We start from the raw sequence: 14,041 nt of genomic DNA, 5'->3' as shown, positions 1-14,041 counted from the left end.
AGGCGACGCCTTCGTAGTTCTGGGAGTAAAAAGTTTTCGAGCATGTCCACATACCGAGCACAAATGACAGTTACAGTGTTACCATCCTCGTCGTTGAAAAGTATGGTCCAATAATTCCATCAAAATAAACACCACACCATACTGTTATTTTAGGGCTATGAAGGGGCACTTCATGCAACATCCTTGGATTTCTGGGTGCCCAGTAACGGAATCTGCTTATTTACACACCCATGAATGTGAAAAGGACCCTCGTCGTACATGATTAACCTCTGCATAAAGTTTGGGTTCTCATTAATCATTTGCAACAGCGTATTGTAGAATTGTACGCAAGCATTAAAATCCTCATGAAGCAACTTGTAAACCATCTGAATTTTGAATGGGTGGAAGTGTATGGCCTGGTGTAATATTCGCCGCACACTCCTATCTGACATGCCAAGTGACACAGCATGCCGACGAGCTAAACGCCTTGGACTTCTAATTAATGCTCCTCGAACCCTCTCTATATTGCCTGGTGTTCTCACTGAACGTCGACGACCTGGGGATTTCTTTGATATTGCAGAAGACGAAGCTCGGAACTTTTTCACCCAATTAAGAATAGTTTGTCGTGTCGGTACCTGTCCATTTCTGCCAATGTTAAAATGACGCCGATACTTACGCTGCGTAATTGTTGCAGAGTCTTTGTTCTTGAAGAAATACTCCACTGCGAAAGCGCGATGTTTGTTAGACCAACGCTCCATGGCTACTGACGGAAGGCTTACGTACTTCTTCCAATACTGCGCATGCGCACGGAACAGTCGAACAAACCTACATGCATATACAATGCTTTGAACCACTTTACAAAACAAAACAACAATGAGCGCATTATTTATCGGGTTACGTTTCCTATGTTCATTTTACATCGTCTAACTATTTCTGCCGCACCCTTTATTTTAAATATATTTTATTTTATTCTTTTTGTTTAATAAGTATAATTATATTTTTCTTTCTTTTTCTACGGAAATTAACAATTCTCGTTTTTTCTTTTTATTATGGGAATAAGGAAAAATATTCTCAACAATTTTAAAGCACTTAACGCCAAGGCGTTGATAAATATGCTATTTATTTCGCTATCTGTGTGATATATGGGATATATTTTTCTTTTATATATAGGAGAATTAACGTTTCCCTTTAGTCTCGTAAGGAAATTAGAAAAAATGGATATTCATAACAGCATCGGTTTCAAACACTTAATGTCAAGGAGAAGATAGACTATTCTATTTTGTTCTCCCCATGAAATAAGCATACCTTTTTCTTTCTTTCTTTCTTTATTTCTTTCTTCATGGTGGCCCTTCAGACATACCTAGACGATAGTCAGTAGTTTGCCTGAAGGCATAACGTCACGTAGCAAACAACTCGGTTCGACACGTGACAATATACCTACCTTCTGAATAGAGTTGGAAGTCATTTTTTTTATTTTCATGATTTCATGGAAAGTTATATATATATATATATATATATATATATATATATATATATATATATATATTCGCTTCTGTACTACTTCCACCACTACTACTTATCTCCCCAAAAGAAAGCAAATCGCCTTTTTGAGTACTCTTTTCTCATATTTTATTAAAAAAAACTTGTTATGAACGATTTTAAAAAATAGAAAAACTTCCTTCGGCCTGGTTTGAACTCACGCCAAAAGCAATTCTTGTTACCAGCCTACAACGCTAGCGCGCACGACCACGGAATTCTGTTATTTCTGTTGTGTACGATTTCTGTTATATACACAGGTATAGGCTACGTGGCAAGATACGGATAACGCCAACCAGAATCGTGTATTTAGTTACTACTTCCGGGAGTACTCTCCCGAGCAACATCTCAACAACCTAATCCAAGCTAGAGGTTAACTATGCCAATAAAATTCATTTCAAACGGTTCACCCATTTTTCGTTATGATAGACAACGCACTTTTTCCATCTATATACTATGTAGATATACGTTAATAACATTCTTACTGTCTTTTTTATCTAAGTTATTTATTGATATAAAAATGATGTATTAACTTTAATATTTAACATTATCATACAAATTCATCGTGCGTATGACAACGCGTCGTCGTCTCAAGGTCTGTTCCGGTCATGCCGGGACACGAGTGTGATTGCTTCCAGGTCACGAAATTCGTAACCAATTATCACTGCTTCAAAATACCAGTATAATAATAGGGTATGTTCTAACCCCAACGAGTAGGAACTGACTTTGGTTAGATTTTTTTCCTAAAAACGGAGCTCGATTCTCAGTAGAAGCCTATGGTTTCGGATCCCATGTTAAGCTGTAAGTCCATGTCTCATATAGCCTTGCTGCTGAATGGGACGCTAAAGTAAAATCAACTACTACAACTAATAACAGACATTCCACAAAGAGCTCTGCAGACCATTTTTTCATAATAAATATTTTTTTTCATATCAAATAGAGCAACCATAAATGTATAATTACAAGCATTTTATTAAAATCTTCAGAAGTATTCAGAAACCTAAGAAAAAAAAAGAAACAAACAAAAAAAAAAAAACGATTTGATGTATGAACTTCTACCAAACATAAGTTCTAACAAGCGAAGTAGGCTATTTTTAGCATTATTCAATTTGATCAGTTGCTACATTTGCTAATAAAAAGTTGACGTTAAATTCTCTCCCTGAAATATACGCAAAGGAGAAAATACTTTTTGATCAAATATCCGGCTTTAGACTGGTTGATTTATATAAAAAGAGTGAGTTTGTAACGACATATTACAACCATGGGATTCAAACTTGCGTTGCGTTATTCCAGGTTTAAAGTTCTTAACATATTTAAGATTCTACCGAGAATCAAATTCAATGTGTATATTTCAAGGTGAAGTGTCCATATATGTTCAGGAAACTTGCATTTCAGAATCTACTGGCAATATTATCGCTAACTTCAAATACCCTGCATTTCATTCAGTTTATTGTATTATAAAACATTGCTTAGTTCCATTATAAAACTGTTCATAATATTTGTCATATTATTTTCGATATTTATATATATATATATATATATATAGTATCATTTCATTATATAATGAAATGTAATCCCACAGTGACAGTTTGAACAATAATCTGTTTTGTTAAGGACTAAAAGATGAGAATTTTATATAAAAACGAAAAAAACATAATTAGTGATATTTAGTTCCAGAAATAGGGATGATGGAAGTCAATGTGCTGATCACACACAAAACTGCTGAAATCCATTTCCTTGACCATATTCAATTTATTTTGTGCTGTAATCTTATTCATAGTTTTTATTAACAGTCAAATCTAGAGTTTTACCCTTGTAAAATTCTACTTCATTTTTCCGCTTGACAAGAAAAAAATAAATAAATACTTGCAGCATACCTGATCAATAATAAAATAAAAAGAAAAAATAGCGACACGAAGATTCGAACACGGGTCGCGGAAATAGGAAGTCTGCACGGATCCAATGAGCTACGGAATAAGGTACACGAAACATCTACGCTATAAATATATGGCAATAATCGTAAGCTTCACGCTGTGAAAGAACTTTTTTTTTTCCTTTTATTAAGTTTTACGATATTTCTATAGTGTCTTGGGTGAACTGCAAAGAGATAGATCATGTAGTTATCATTTGGTTAGGGATTCAACTTTAAAAACTTTTAAAACATTTAAAAGTTTTATGGTAGCAAGGAATGTGTAGCGATTTCATTCTAATAGTAATGGCAAAAAGATAGTATCCCACGGAAAACATGCATTTTCTTATGTGACAGAGAATACATCACTTGGTAGCAGGGGCGTAGCCAGGATTTGATTTCAGGAGGACCGCTGGCTAAATGTTCGTTTGGGATGTGTCCGGGGGTTCACCCCGGGAAAGTTTAAATAAAACCGCAATCTTAGGCCTTATATTAACAACTTCTACAAATGTCGGGCGTTCCAAACCTCCTGGCTACGCCACTGCTTGGTAGCATCCACTGTTCCTGATCATAATCAGTCTGTTTACTTCCACTTTCAGCCATAATTTTATTCTTCCAAGCCAAGAAGAATGCCTTCGTTCTACGCATTTGGCGCTCTTAAAAATAAAATTATGGTATAATTAAACGTGTGATTTTGCCATTTGAATGTAAATGTATGTCCCTTACTGACCAAAACAAATCTTATGGGCGCAATCTGCTTCCTAAGCCCCGCGTGTGTGCTTCTCCTTGTTCCCAATAGAAAAATTAGTTTAGATATTTTCTGCAAAACTATTCGCGAGATATAGAATTTCATACTCAGTACTTCTGTTTACTTGGTACGGGAATTCATAGAATTGGAAATAATTCGTTTGTATAAGTATAATTATGCAGAACATCGATGAACAAATGTTTTGTGTTGCTAAAAGTGTATGCAAATTTTTAGGAAATTTTCTAGAGAGGTGGAAAATATTCTTCTCAGGCTGGGACAACAGTAATTAAGTTAGTGCGAAGGAAAGAAAAACTAGAGACGGGGAATTTCTCTAGCTTCCTCTTACAAATAAATCACTGATCATAACGTACGTTTTTTCCTGACGTATGACTGTCTGTCATCCTGTGTGTCTCCGTGGATGAGTAAGCTGAGGCGTGGGTTGATAATCAAGGGGTTGAGGGTTCGAGTCCGCTCGTGGAAAGTTGGTATTTTTTTCCATTGTTCGTTCCCCATATCTTAAGATGTTTCTCTCCCTCCCTAATCATCTGGTGCTCTCAACTGAGTTCTCCACTTGAATTCAACAATTGATAATGGGATGCTCTCAGGTTCGGGCGAGTTTTTACATGTCTACTTACAAAATCAAAATTTTCGACAAAATATGGATGCTATCCGATCATTTTGTCTCCAATTCTGAATTTGCACATGTGAGTGTTTTTCTCCTTCATCATATTTGCATCTCCCGTTCTCCTATGTTGTCAGTTATCACATAAGATGGCTTGGGAGCAAGATTTCAAATCATAAAAGCGCTATACCAATGAGCTCACTCTCGCTAAGCATTTAATTAAAAGTATATGTTTTCATACTGTAGGAGGGGAGCATTCGCTCTTCTTACATCCCCCCTGAAGTGGCAGAATATTTATTCAGGTTCTGCAAAGTCATTTCAGATCAAACGACTTAAAGAGAGTTCATTCCAACAGCAACAGGATTGGACTTTCATTTTTTGTTGCACTTTATCTTCACGAATAGGACAAATATCAAGTAGTATGTTTGGCATAAGAACTAAACGTCTAAGATTCATCTCATTTTGGAGAAATGATGCTGTAGACGGTAGTGGGAATTTCGCCCAAGTGTACGGGAATTTTCAGTGCCTGGCGATTATGCCACCCGCCTCCTTTTAAAGGTAATTCGGTTGCAATACTTCCCGGCAAATGCTTCGGACTCAACTGGTGGAGCACCTTAGCCGTAAACCTCCATATGGCTGTACCATTTAGAAGTGTCCCCCACTGTACCTATCTCTGTTGGTAAGCCGCAGACGCCATGGAGGAAACATTCGAATGTGTTTACATTTGTTTGTGAATAGTCAAAATGCTTCCGCCAATTGAGAATCCCGACAACTGTGAAATACACGCTGTGATTCGTTTTCTTACAGGTTAGTGTTAAACACGTGAAAGCGGTTGAAATTCATCGCCAAGTTAGTGAAATGTATTAAGGAAACATTACAAACAAAGAAACGAGTTCGAGGTTTTAAAGATGGCCACATGATTCATGATAAGATTCATGATGAGAAATGATAACTGCAGTAATATTCCTGCAATACAAAACATTTTTAAACCATATTGGGATAAATCCCTTCCAGAACTAGCATTAAGTTCTCCAGCATTATTAGCGTTTAAAGAAATAAAATCTTTTTAACAAATATTACCCGAATATCGATAGACATATATATCGATAGACAATTAGACAGACTGATAGAATATTAATACTATAAGCTATTGATGAATTTCATGCTCTAATTCCAAACACTGTAAGATGTTGATGAAATTTATTGGAACCTGTGAGAAAAAAATGAAACTGAAAAAGGTAGGCATATGCTGTCTCTCTCTCTATCTATCCAAAGTAATTAGGTTAATAGATATCAGAAAGCCCAAGGTTGCAAATTAAAAGGACCTCCTGGAAACTTCAACGTAAGCTGAGTGGAGAAGGTTAGCATTTTCAGCGCTTAACAGCAAACAAGTAGAGATTCGAGTCCCGCAAAGCTCCACAGCGAACTGGGTAATTGCGGTAAGGATTCTCTCAGAAAACTCCACTGCAAGCTAAGAGAGTAGGAGTGACCATCCGAAGCTGTTGTCGAGTGTAGCGATGCTTGAAATTTTATACCTCCTCCTGGTTAGCGGTGGCGCTAGTGTTCTTCTTCGATCACATGACCCATTATTGACAATGAAACCTGCCGTTTGCTTCTTATAGTAACTTGTAATACTAACACATGTTATGTTATTTAGAAATGAAAGCACATGTTGATGCTTATAAATCAGAGATGCAAATAAGCCACAAAATTTTACTAACTTAAGAAGAAAAGCTACTAACCCACATTCTACATTCCAATCGTGATTTTTATAGCTTTTACTGTTTAAAAACTCGCGAGCACCGTTAAACCACTCGCCCCGGGCGAGTGGGCGAGTAGTTATTTGCATGCCTGTTATAAATATAAGCACGCGCGGCATATTACAATATAACATTACGAGTGACACTAATATACAACCCGCAGAAGACTGGTTTCGGGTTGCGAAAACGCATAGGTGTAAATATTTCGATATTCCTTATTATAAACCGAACCCATTCGTTGAGAAATATAAGTTCAACACGATAATCTTTAATAGCATTTACTTTTTGCTAACGATGACAGACGTGCTGCTTTACACATAGACTAGTTGTATCAACGTACAAAACTCTTCGCTACAAAACATTGCCATTCAAGAAGTTGTAGAGTTACGGCTCATACTTCGAATATGCAAGAAATAATGAATGATTAAGTGAAACCCTGAGTCGTATTAGAACAAAATTAAAACCAGACATAAATTATCACTAAGATTTAAAAAAAAAATGGTAGATAGCAGAAAAGTTCACGCACTAGAAGTTTTAATTTTGTCCGCTAGATAACAACCTCTTGGAGATGTTTACTGCCATCTAAGACGCTATGGGTAACTTTTACTACTTATGTTTGATAATCAGAAAATCAGATATAGATACCTACTGATAAAATCGTCGTTAGCCGTGAAGAAATGAATTGATTGACTCCATTAGCTAACACCGCAAAAATTAATCACTTTAGTTATCTAGAGAAATTTCAAGAGTTATCCTATGGATTAACGGATGGACATAAGTCACCATTATTCATGACGATATTAACGGAACTCCATTAACGAACTGGCAGAGATAAAACTTCCAGCTATCTATTGTGAAAAACAAATTCGCTTTTATTTCAAGAGTTATCGTGTTCACTAATGGACAGGCATCAGACACCATTATCCATTAAGACGTCAAAGGATTGATTTCATGAACAAACTCAGTCAAAATAATAGCACTAGCTATCTATTGCAGAAAAGAAATTCGCTTTTATTTCAAGAGTTATCGTGTGCACTAACGGACGGACATCAGTTACTGTTATCCGTTCAGACGTTAACGGATTGACTTAATGATGAAACTCAGTCAAAATAGTTGCACTAGCTATCAATTGCAAAAAGAAATTCGCTCTTATTTCAAGAGTTATCATGTGCACTAACGAACGGGCATCAGTTACCGTCATCTGTTAAGACGTTAATGGATTGACTTCATGAAGACTCTTAGTCAAAATAATAGCACCAGCTGTCTATTGCAAAAAGAAAATCGCTTTTATTTCAAGAGTGATCGTGTACACGAATGGACGGGCATCAGTCACTATTATCTGTTAAGACGTTAATGGACTGACGTCATGAACATACAAAGACAAAATAATAGCACTAGCTATCAACTGCAAAAAGAAATTCACTTTTATTTCAAGAGGTGTCGTGTGCACAACCGGATGGGCATCAGTTACCGTTATCCATTAAGACGTTAAAAGATTGACGTCGTGAACAAACTCAGCCGAAATAATAGCACTAGCTATCAATTGCAAAAAAATCGCTTTTATTTCAAGTTATCGTGTGCACTAACGGACGGGCATCGGTTACCGTTATCCGTTAAGACGCTAACGGATTGACTTCATGAAGAAACTCAATCAAAATAATGGCACGAGCTATCTATTGCGAAAAGAAAATCTCTTTTATTTCAAGATTTATCGTGTGCACTAATATACGGACATCAGTTAGCGTTATCTCTTAAGACGTTAACGGACTGTCTTCATGAACAGACACAGCCAAAATAATACCACTACCTGTCTATTGGAAGAAGGAAATTCGCTTTTATTTCAAGTGATCGTGTGCACTGACGGGCGGACATCAGTCACTGTTATCCGTTAAGACGTTAACGGATTGGCATCATGAACAAACTCAGCCGAAATAATAGCTCTAGCTGTCTATTTCAAAAAATTCAGAAGTCAAAAGATTGCTTTCGTTCAAGATTTATTGCATGGAGTAGTCGACTGACATAAGTCACCGTTATCCGTTAAGATATTAAGAGATTCACCCCATAAACAAACTTTGCTGAGATAATCTCTTTAGTTATACATAGCAAAGAACAGGATTTTAAAAATTTGCTTTCGTTCAATAGTTATGGTCTGGAGAAACGCATGTTCGTAAGAAGTAATATTACAAATCCCAATCGCGTAACACTAATAAGTGAATAACTGGTATACAGTAAATGGTTTTGGAAAACAAATAAAATTATGACTATACGGTAGCCTAATCAAATAATCAAAATGTATAATGTAAAAATAATAAATCTATAAATGAAAAATAAATATTTAGTAGTGAAGAATGATGAAAATTAGGAGAGTAGAATGTAGTTGGGTGAATATTTAGATTTTATACAATAATGTATACTACCACATTCTCATACTGGACCAATTCAGTGACTTCCCATACTTCTAACGATGGCAGAGAGTTACTATCAGCTGGAAGAGGCAACATATAAACACTAAGAAAATCTACTTCAACACGTATTGCTTCGTCTTGGTTATATAGTTAACGTATGTGCATTTAATGTTACAGCAAACGGTTCGATTTTAGGTGCAAGTTCATATAGATATGTGACATCCTATGTTAACCAGTAAATTTATGTCCCTTGGCTCCGCGTAACGTAATTGCTAACGCTCTCGCCTTTAGTGCGAACGGTCCTGGATTCGATGCTCGGTGGGGTATTTGATCAAAAATATGTAAAAACATTTTAGGGAAGCCATCCTGACTAAAGTTTTCCTTATTCACACCACGTAAATGCTGGGATGGTTCCTAACGTATAAGTCCCAGGCCGCTTCCTTCCCCAATCCTTTCGTCTTTCCCTTTCTTCGGATAGTGTGATCGCCGACGAACTTTGTCCCCCATACGTGACGGGATAACATGGCCATAGATGCAGAAAGCCAAGAAATGTAATTCCTAACCTAACCTAAGTTTATGTCTCATATAGTTTTATGGTTAATGTATGTATCTTTAATGTTAGAGACTCCGGTTGGATTTTAAGTGAAAGTTCATGGAGATGTCATTCTATGTTCACCTGCAAGTTTTTGTTTTATATTGCTTTGTTGCTGGAAAGAAATACGTTAAATTTTAATTCACTGCTTTTTCATTATTATTATTTGTGGGTTTGTTGAAGTTTACCGTCTCATTCAAGCTCCGAAGTTATATCAGACGTGGAACAACAATTTGAGTGCAAAACAGAAACGTCATTTGAAATTTTACTGTAAGGAGGCTTGGGTGGGGGCTAGACTTTCTAATATTGGTAAAGTTTCACATTTTTCATTAATATGTTGTTATATCATTGATTAAAATATACATAAATCTGAAACAAATGGGGAGACAATTGCTCCTCCTCTGAAGTACGACATGACGACCCTGATAAAATCAAACGTATTATGTTTCAAATTTCAATGCACTGTAATCGAGAACAAACCCATGGGCACGTGCACTAAAGGGACGCGCACTACCGACTAGATCAGAGAGAAGTTTATTCAATTAAACAACAGAGAGAGCAGAGAAACGGTATCTCATATTGGAACTAAATATTCACATTGTTTACCTTTTATTGTCCTTTCTTTAGTCTTCTTTCCGTCCTGAGAAATGGAGCAATGAAGAGTTGTCTACAATGAACAGTTATATAACCTGTTCTATTATATAACGGAATTACATTAAGTTGGACTAACGTCTCTATTGTATACACTAAAAAGTGGTAATGTTTGATTGATTGCTTCAGTTGCTCTTTCATGGGGTTACCAAAAATGAATTGATCAAAAACAGTATATTGACGGAAATCAACAGGAAATGGAAACAAATATCTTCATAATTAGAGAGTTAGTTAAACCAGAGAGGAGAATAAAATCGTAACAGCAAAATAGTTCAGTCACCATCATTCATACATCTGAGATGATTCTGTCTTTGTGCGTAGCTGAAGGTGGCCTATAATCACAATTCTTAATTCTTCACAAGTCATTTTAACGTAGAATTTTACTTTCATAACTTGTTCCATTGTCGATACTAACATCTGGCGTAGGACCGCGGAGTCTTAGTAGTAGAGCTTTCACCTCTAGTGCATGGGATACCTGGTTCGATCCAGGCTCGCGCCAAGTAAACTTTGTGGTGGACGTGCGTAGGTTTTCTCGGGGTTCTTCTGTTTCCTCCCACTTTCTTCATTCCACCATTTCAGTTCATTTCACGCGCCTAATATTAAAAGCCGACAAATCCATTTTTTAAAATCGAAATTAAGTTGTATATGGCTTGTTATATATTTGACCTACAGGAATTCCATACAAACAGAATTTTGTTTTTTTTTTAAAAAAAAACTATATTTTATACTAAAAATCTAATTCAAATATGAGACTTTGTACGCGTGTATATGGAACTTCACTGTACATTTGGGAGATTACTCGAAACTAAGCGAAATGGATATGGCGGGCTTTTATTCTGAGCGCTTCATTTCTCATCACCACTGTATCCTTTAGCCTAGTTGGCATAATCGGGGACGTAAAACAAAGATTTCATACAATCATTGGGCATCAGTAATTTTTCCGAAGAATCTCCTAGACTCCAAATTTGTTATAGATAAAATGAAGATAAATTCAACGAGTGACACAATTATTTTCAATTTATTGTGCCTGGATTAAATCCTTAAAAGCTGTACTCACTCTAGCCAACAGCGATGACTTTCTGGCCCTTTCCGAATACATTTTTATACTGTATAATACGTATAAATAAATTTAAATATCATTAAATACTTATAAAATCTGAAAATTACTTTTTTTCTTTTGGGAAAATGAGAAAATGACCATTGAAATTAATCGTTAAAAAGCGTTGTCTAAAGTGGATGTAATACTTCATTTATTACATCCACTGGAATTTACTAGTTCATGACCTTTTTACGGTAAAAGGAGTATGAAGTAAGGGTTTTGATGAGAACGTAGTGTATAGATTCTTTTAACTTTCAAAAGAATATAATACTCTTACGAAGAGTACATCTGGCCACCCTACTTGTTCAGCATCGAAGCTATATTAGATGGAACAACGTGTGTGAAGTTGATTCCCACACTTTCAAACTTCGATTAAAATTCCAAGCCATTCAAATATTTTCGTTTCTAATTGATGATTATTTTGGAGGAAAATTACTTTGCTGCCAAAAACGTAACGAGATATTTAGAAAATTAAGTTTCGGTGTGCTCAGCTTCATTCTGGTTTCTCAAAGTTCGAATTGATTCAAATCCAAAATTAATAATTTGTTTTATGTATTAAAATTTTGTTTAGTAAATCTGTCCTTAAGTTTATCAAAACAAACATTTCCATAAAATAATCATGTTGGTTATAGCTTTTAATCGAAATTTGAAAGAGGGAGGCTAGGATGAAGGTACTCCTCAATCTTTATTTTGTAAATATTTCATATTGTTTTTCAAAACAAATGAATTTTTAACAAAATAATTAATAGCAAACGGAAAACAAACAATCGATTTTGGTTTTCAATTGAAATTTGAAATTTGTAGAACAGTGTGAAATTGACAACCTCCCAACTTAATTTCCTAACAATTCTTAATTTATTTTGGAAACAAAAGATCTTTTCTTCAAAACAATCAATAATCAAAGAAAAAAGATTTGCCAGGGTCTCGAGTTGATATTTGAAAGTGTGAGCGTAATGTAAAGTTGGACCAAAACTTTAATTTGATAAATATTTCTTTAATGCTATTAAAAACTAATTTTTCTTCAGAACAATCAATAACAAACGGAAAACAACGAATTGGTTGGTTTTTGAATTAATAATAATTCAGTAATTTTGGTATTGAATGGAAATTAGAAATTTGACGAACCAGTGGACACATACTAACTTAATTGTCTAAATACTCTTTACATTTTTCGAAACAAATATTTTTTTTTCAAAATAATGAACAAGAAACGAAGAACAAAAGATTGGCCTTGGTTTTAAACCTTAATTTGAAAGTAGAAGCTTAGTGTGAAGTTATCACCCCACCCCCCACAACTTTAAAGATCCTTATATAGTTTTCGAAACAGTTTCGTCAAAACAATCAATAACAAGCGGAAAACAAAGCATTTTTCATAAAAAAAAAAAAAAAAAACAATGAATAACAGATGGAAACCAAACCAGTTTTCATCAAAGCAATCGACAACATACGGAAAAGAAACATTCTTTTAAATAAAAACAATCAACAACAAACGGAAAGTAAACAATTTTTCACCAAACAATGAATAACAAACTGAAAACAAACGAATTCCATCAAAACGTTATCAAATCGAAAATAAATGATTAACTTTTAATCGAAATTTGAAACGCAGCAAATTCACATACGTTACGAAACCTACTGGTTAAGATGAGATAAGAACCAATAACTCTTGTTTCTTTTTAAGCTAGTACTGCACAGGAATCAAACTCGGGACTACATGCATAGAAAGCCTGCTCATTAGCAAGTCGAATATGAAGGACACATGGTATGATGAAGTGACCTATAGAGACAAACTGAGATTAAAAAAAAAAAACTCTAAACAAAATCGTGTAAAAATAAATATTTAGGAAACTATCAGGACCTTATTAATCACTAAACTGAAAAACAACACTTACGCAATTTGTGTGTATCAGCATAAACTTGACCCAATACCACACTGGTTGTCACAAAAGAAAGGCACAGCCAGATCATCTTGTTAACAGTTTATGTGTACATTTCTCAGTGGAATCATTCGTTATATAGAGTAGAAACAACCGTTAGTAACTTCTGTTTCTCTGGAAGGAAGTCACACATACAGAAAAAGAGAACAAAAAAAGTAAACTTGGAAATTGCTAGCACGTGGACATATCTTCATGTAACCAGTTCTCTTTCTCTTTCTAGGAGTTTTTTTTTATTATTATTATAATAGTTTGAATAAAGAAAGAATCTATAACAACAAAAGCCAATCAAAAGAAGTAGGTCAAAAACGAGGAAATTTGAAGTATGAACTAAATAGGTATCCTGTGTCAGCCGTCAGTTTCAAGAAAGTTTTATTATTTCTGATAAACATCTTTGCCAGAAAAAAAGGACCAGTATGATGTTGCAAGGGCATTTTTTATTTATATATATATTTTTTTAAAATTTTCGAGAAGTTAGCACACTTAACTAATACTCAGAAGTAAAATTTGTTATTGACAAGTTTATTGCCTGGAACAATATATAAAAAAGAATATTGGCAAGTAGATGTCAAACACGATTATTATTATTATTATTATTATTATTATTATTATTATTATTATTATTATTATTATTATTATTATTATTATTATTATTATTATTATTATTATAGCAGCAGTAATAACAATAGTAACATCAGTATTATTTTTTGTTTAAGTTAGTTTTAATTTCGGGAACTATTACGAGTATAGACTTTTCAGAATGAATAAAGCATTTTGAAGAAGATACAGCGTTACTAAAAGACCGC

At 34.7% G+C, this 14,041-nt stretch overlaps 1 protein-coding gene across 1 annotated transcript in view; it reads right to left on the bottom strand.

The window, feature by feature from the left end:
- Positions 1–13,400, bottom strand: part of LOC145691965 (protein takeout-like) — a 91,753-nt gene extending 78,353 nt beyond the window's left edge. The window contains exon 1 of the mRNA XM_081767262.1: positions 13,194–13,400. Coding sequence (XP_081623388.1) covers positions 13,194–13,269 — 76 coding nt within the window. The 5' untranslated portion in view covers positions 13,270–13,400. The remainder of the gene's footprint in view (positions 1–13,193) is intronic.
- Between the last annotated feature and the right edge of the window lie 641 nt (positions 13,401–14,041).

Source organism: Thermobia domestica, chromosome 8, assembly GCF_964235325.1.
Source record: "Thermobia domestica chromosome 8, izTheDome1.hap1.1, whole genome shotgun sequence".
NCBI classification, from domain to species: Eukaryota; Metazoa; Arthropoda; class Insecta; order Zygentoma; family Lepismatidae; genus Thermobia; species Thermobia domestica.
The sequence above is the reverse complement of the archived record's forward strand: the minus strand, read 5'-3'. Positions and strand labels throughout refer to the sequence as shown.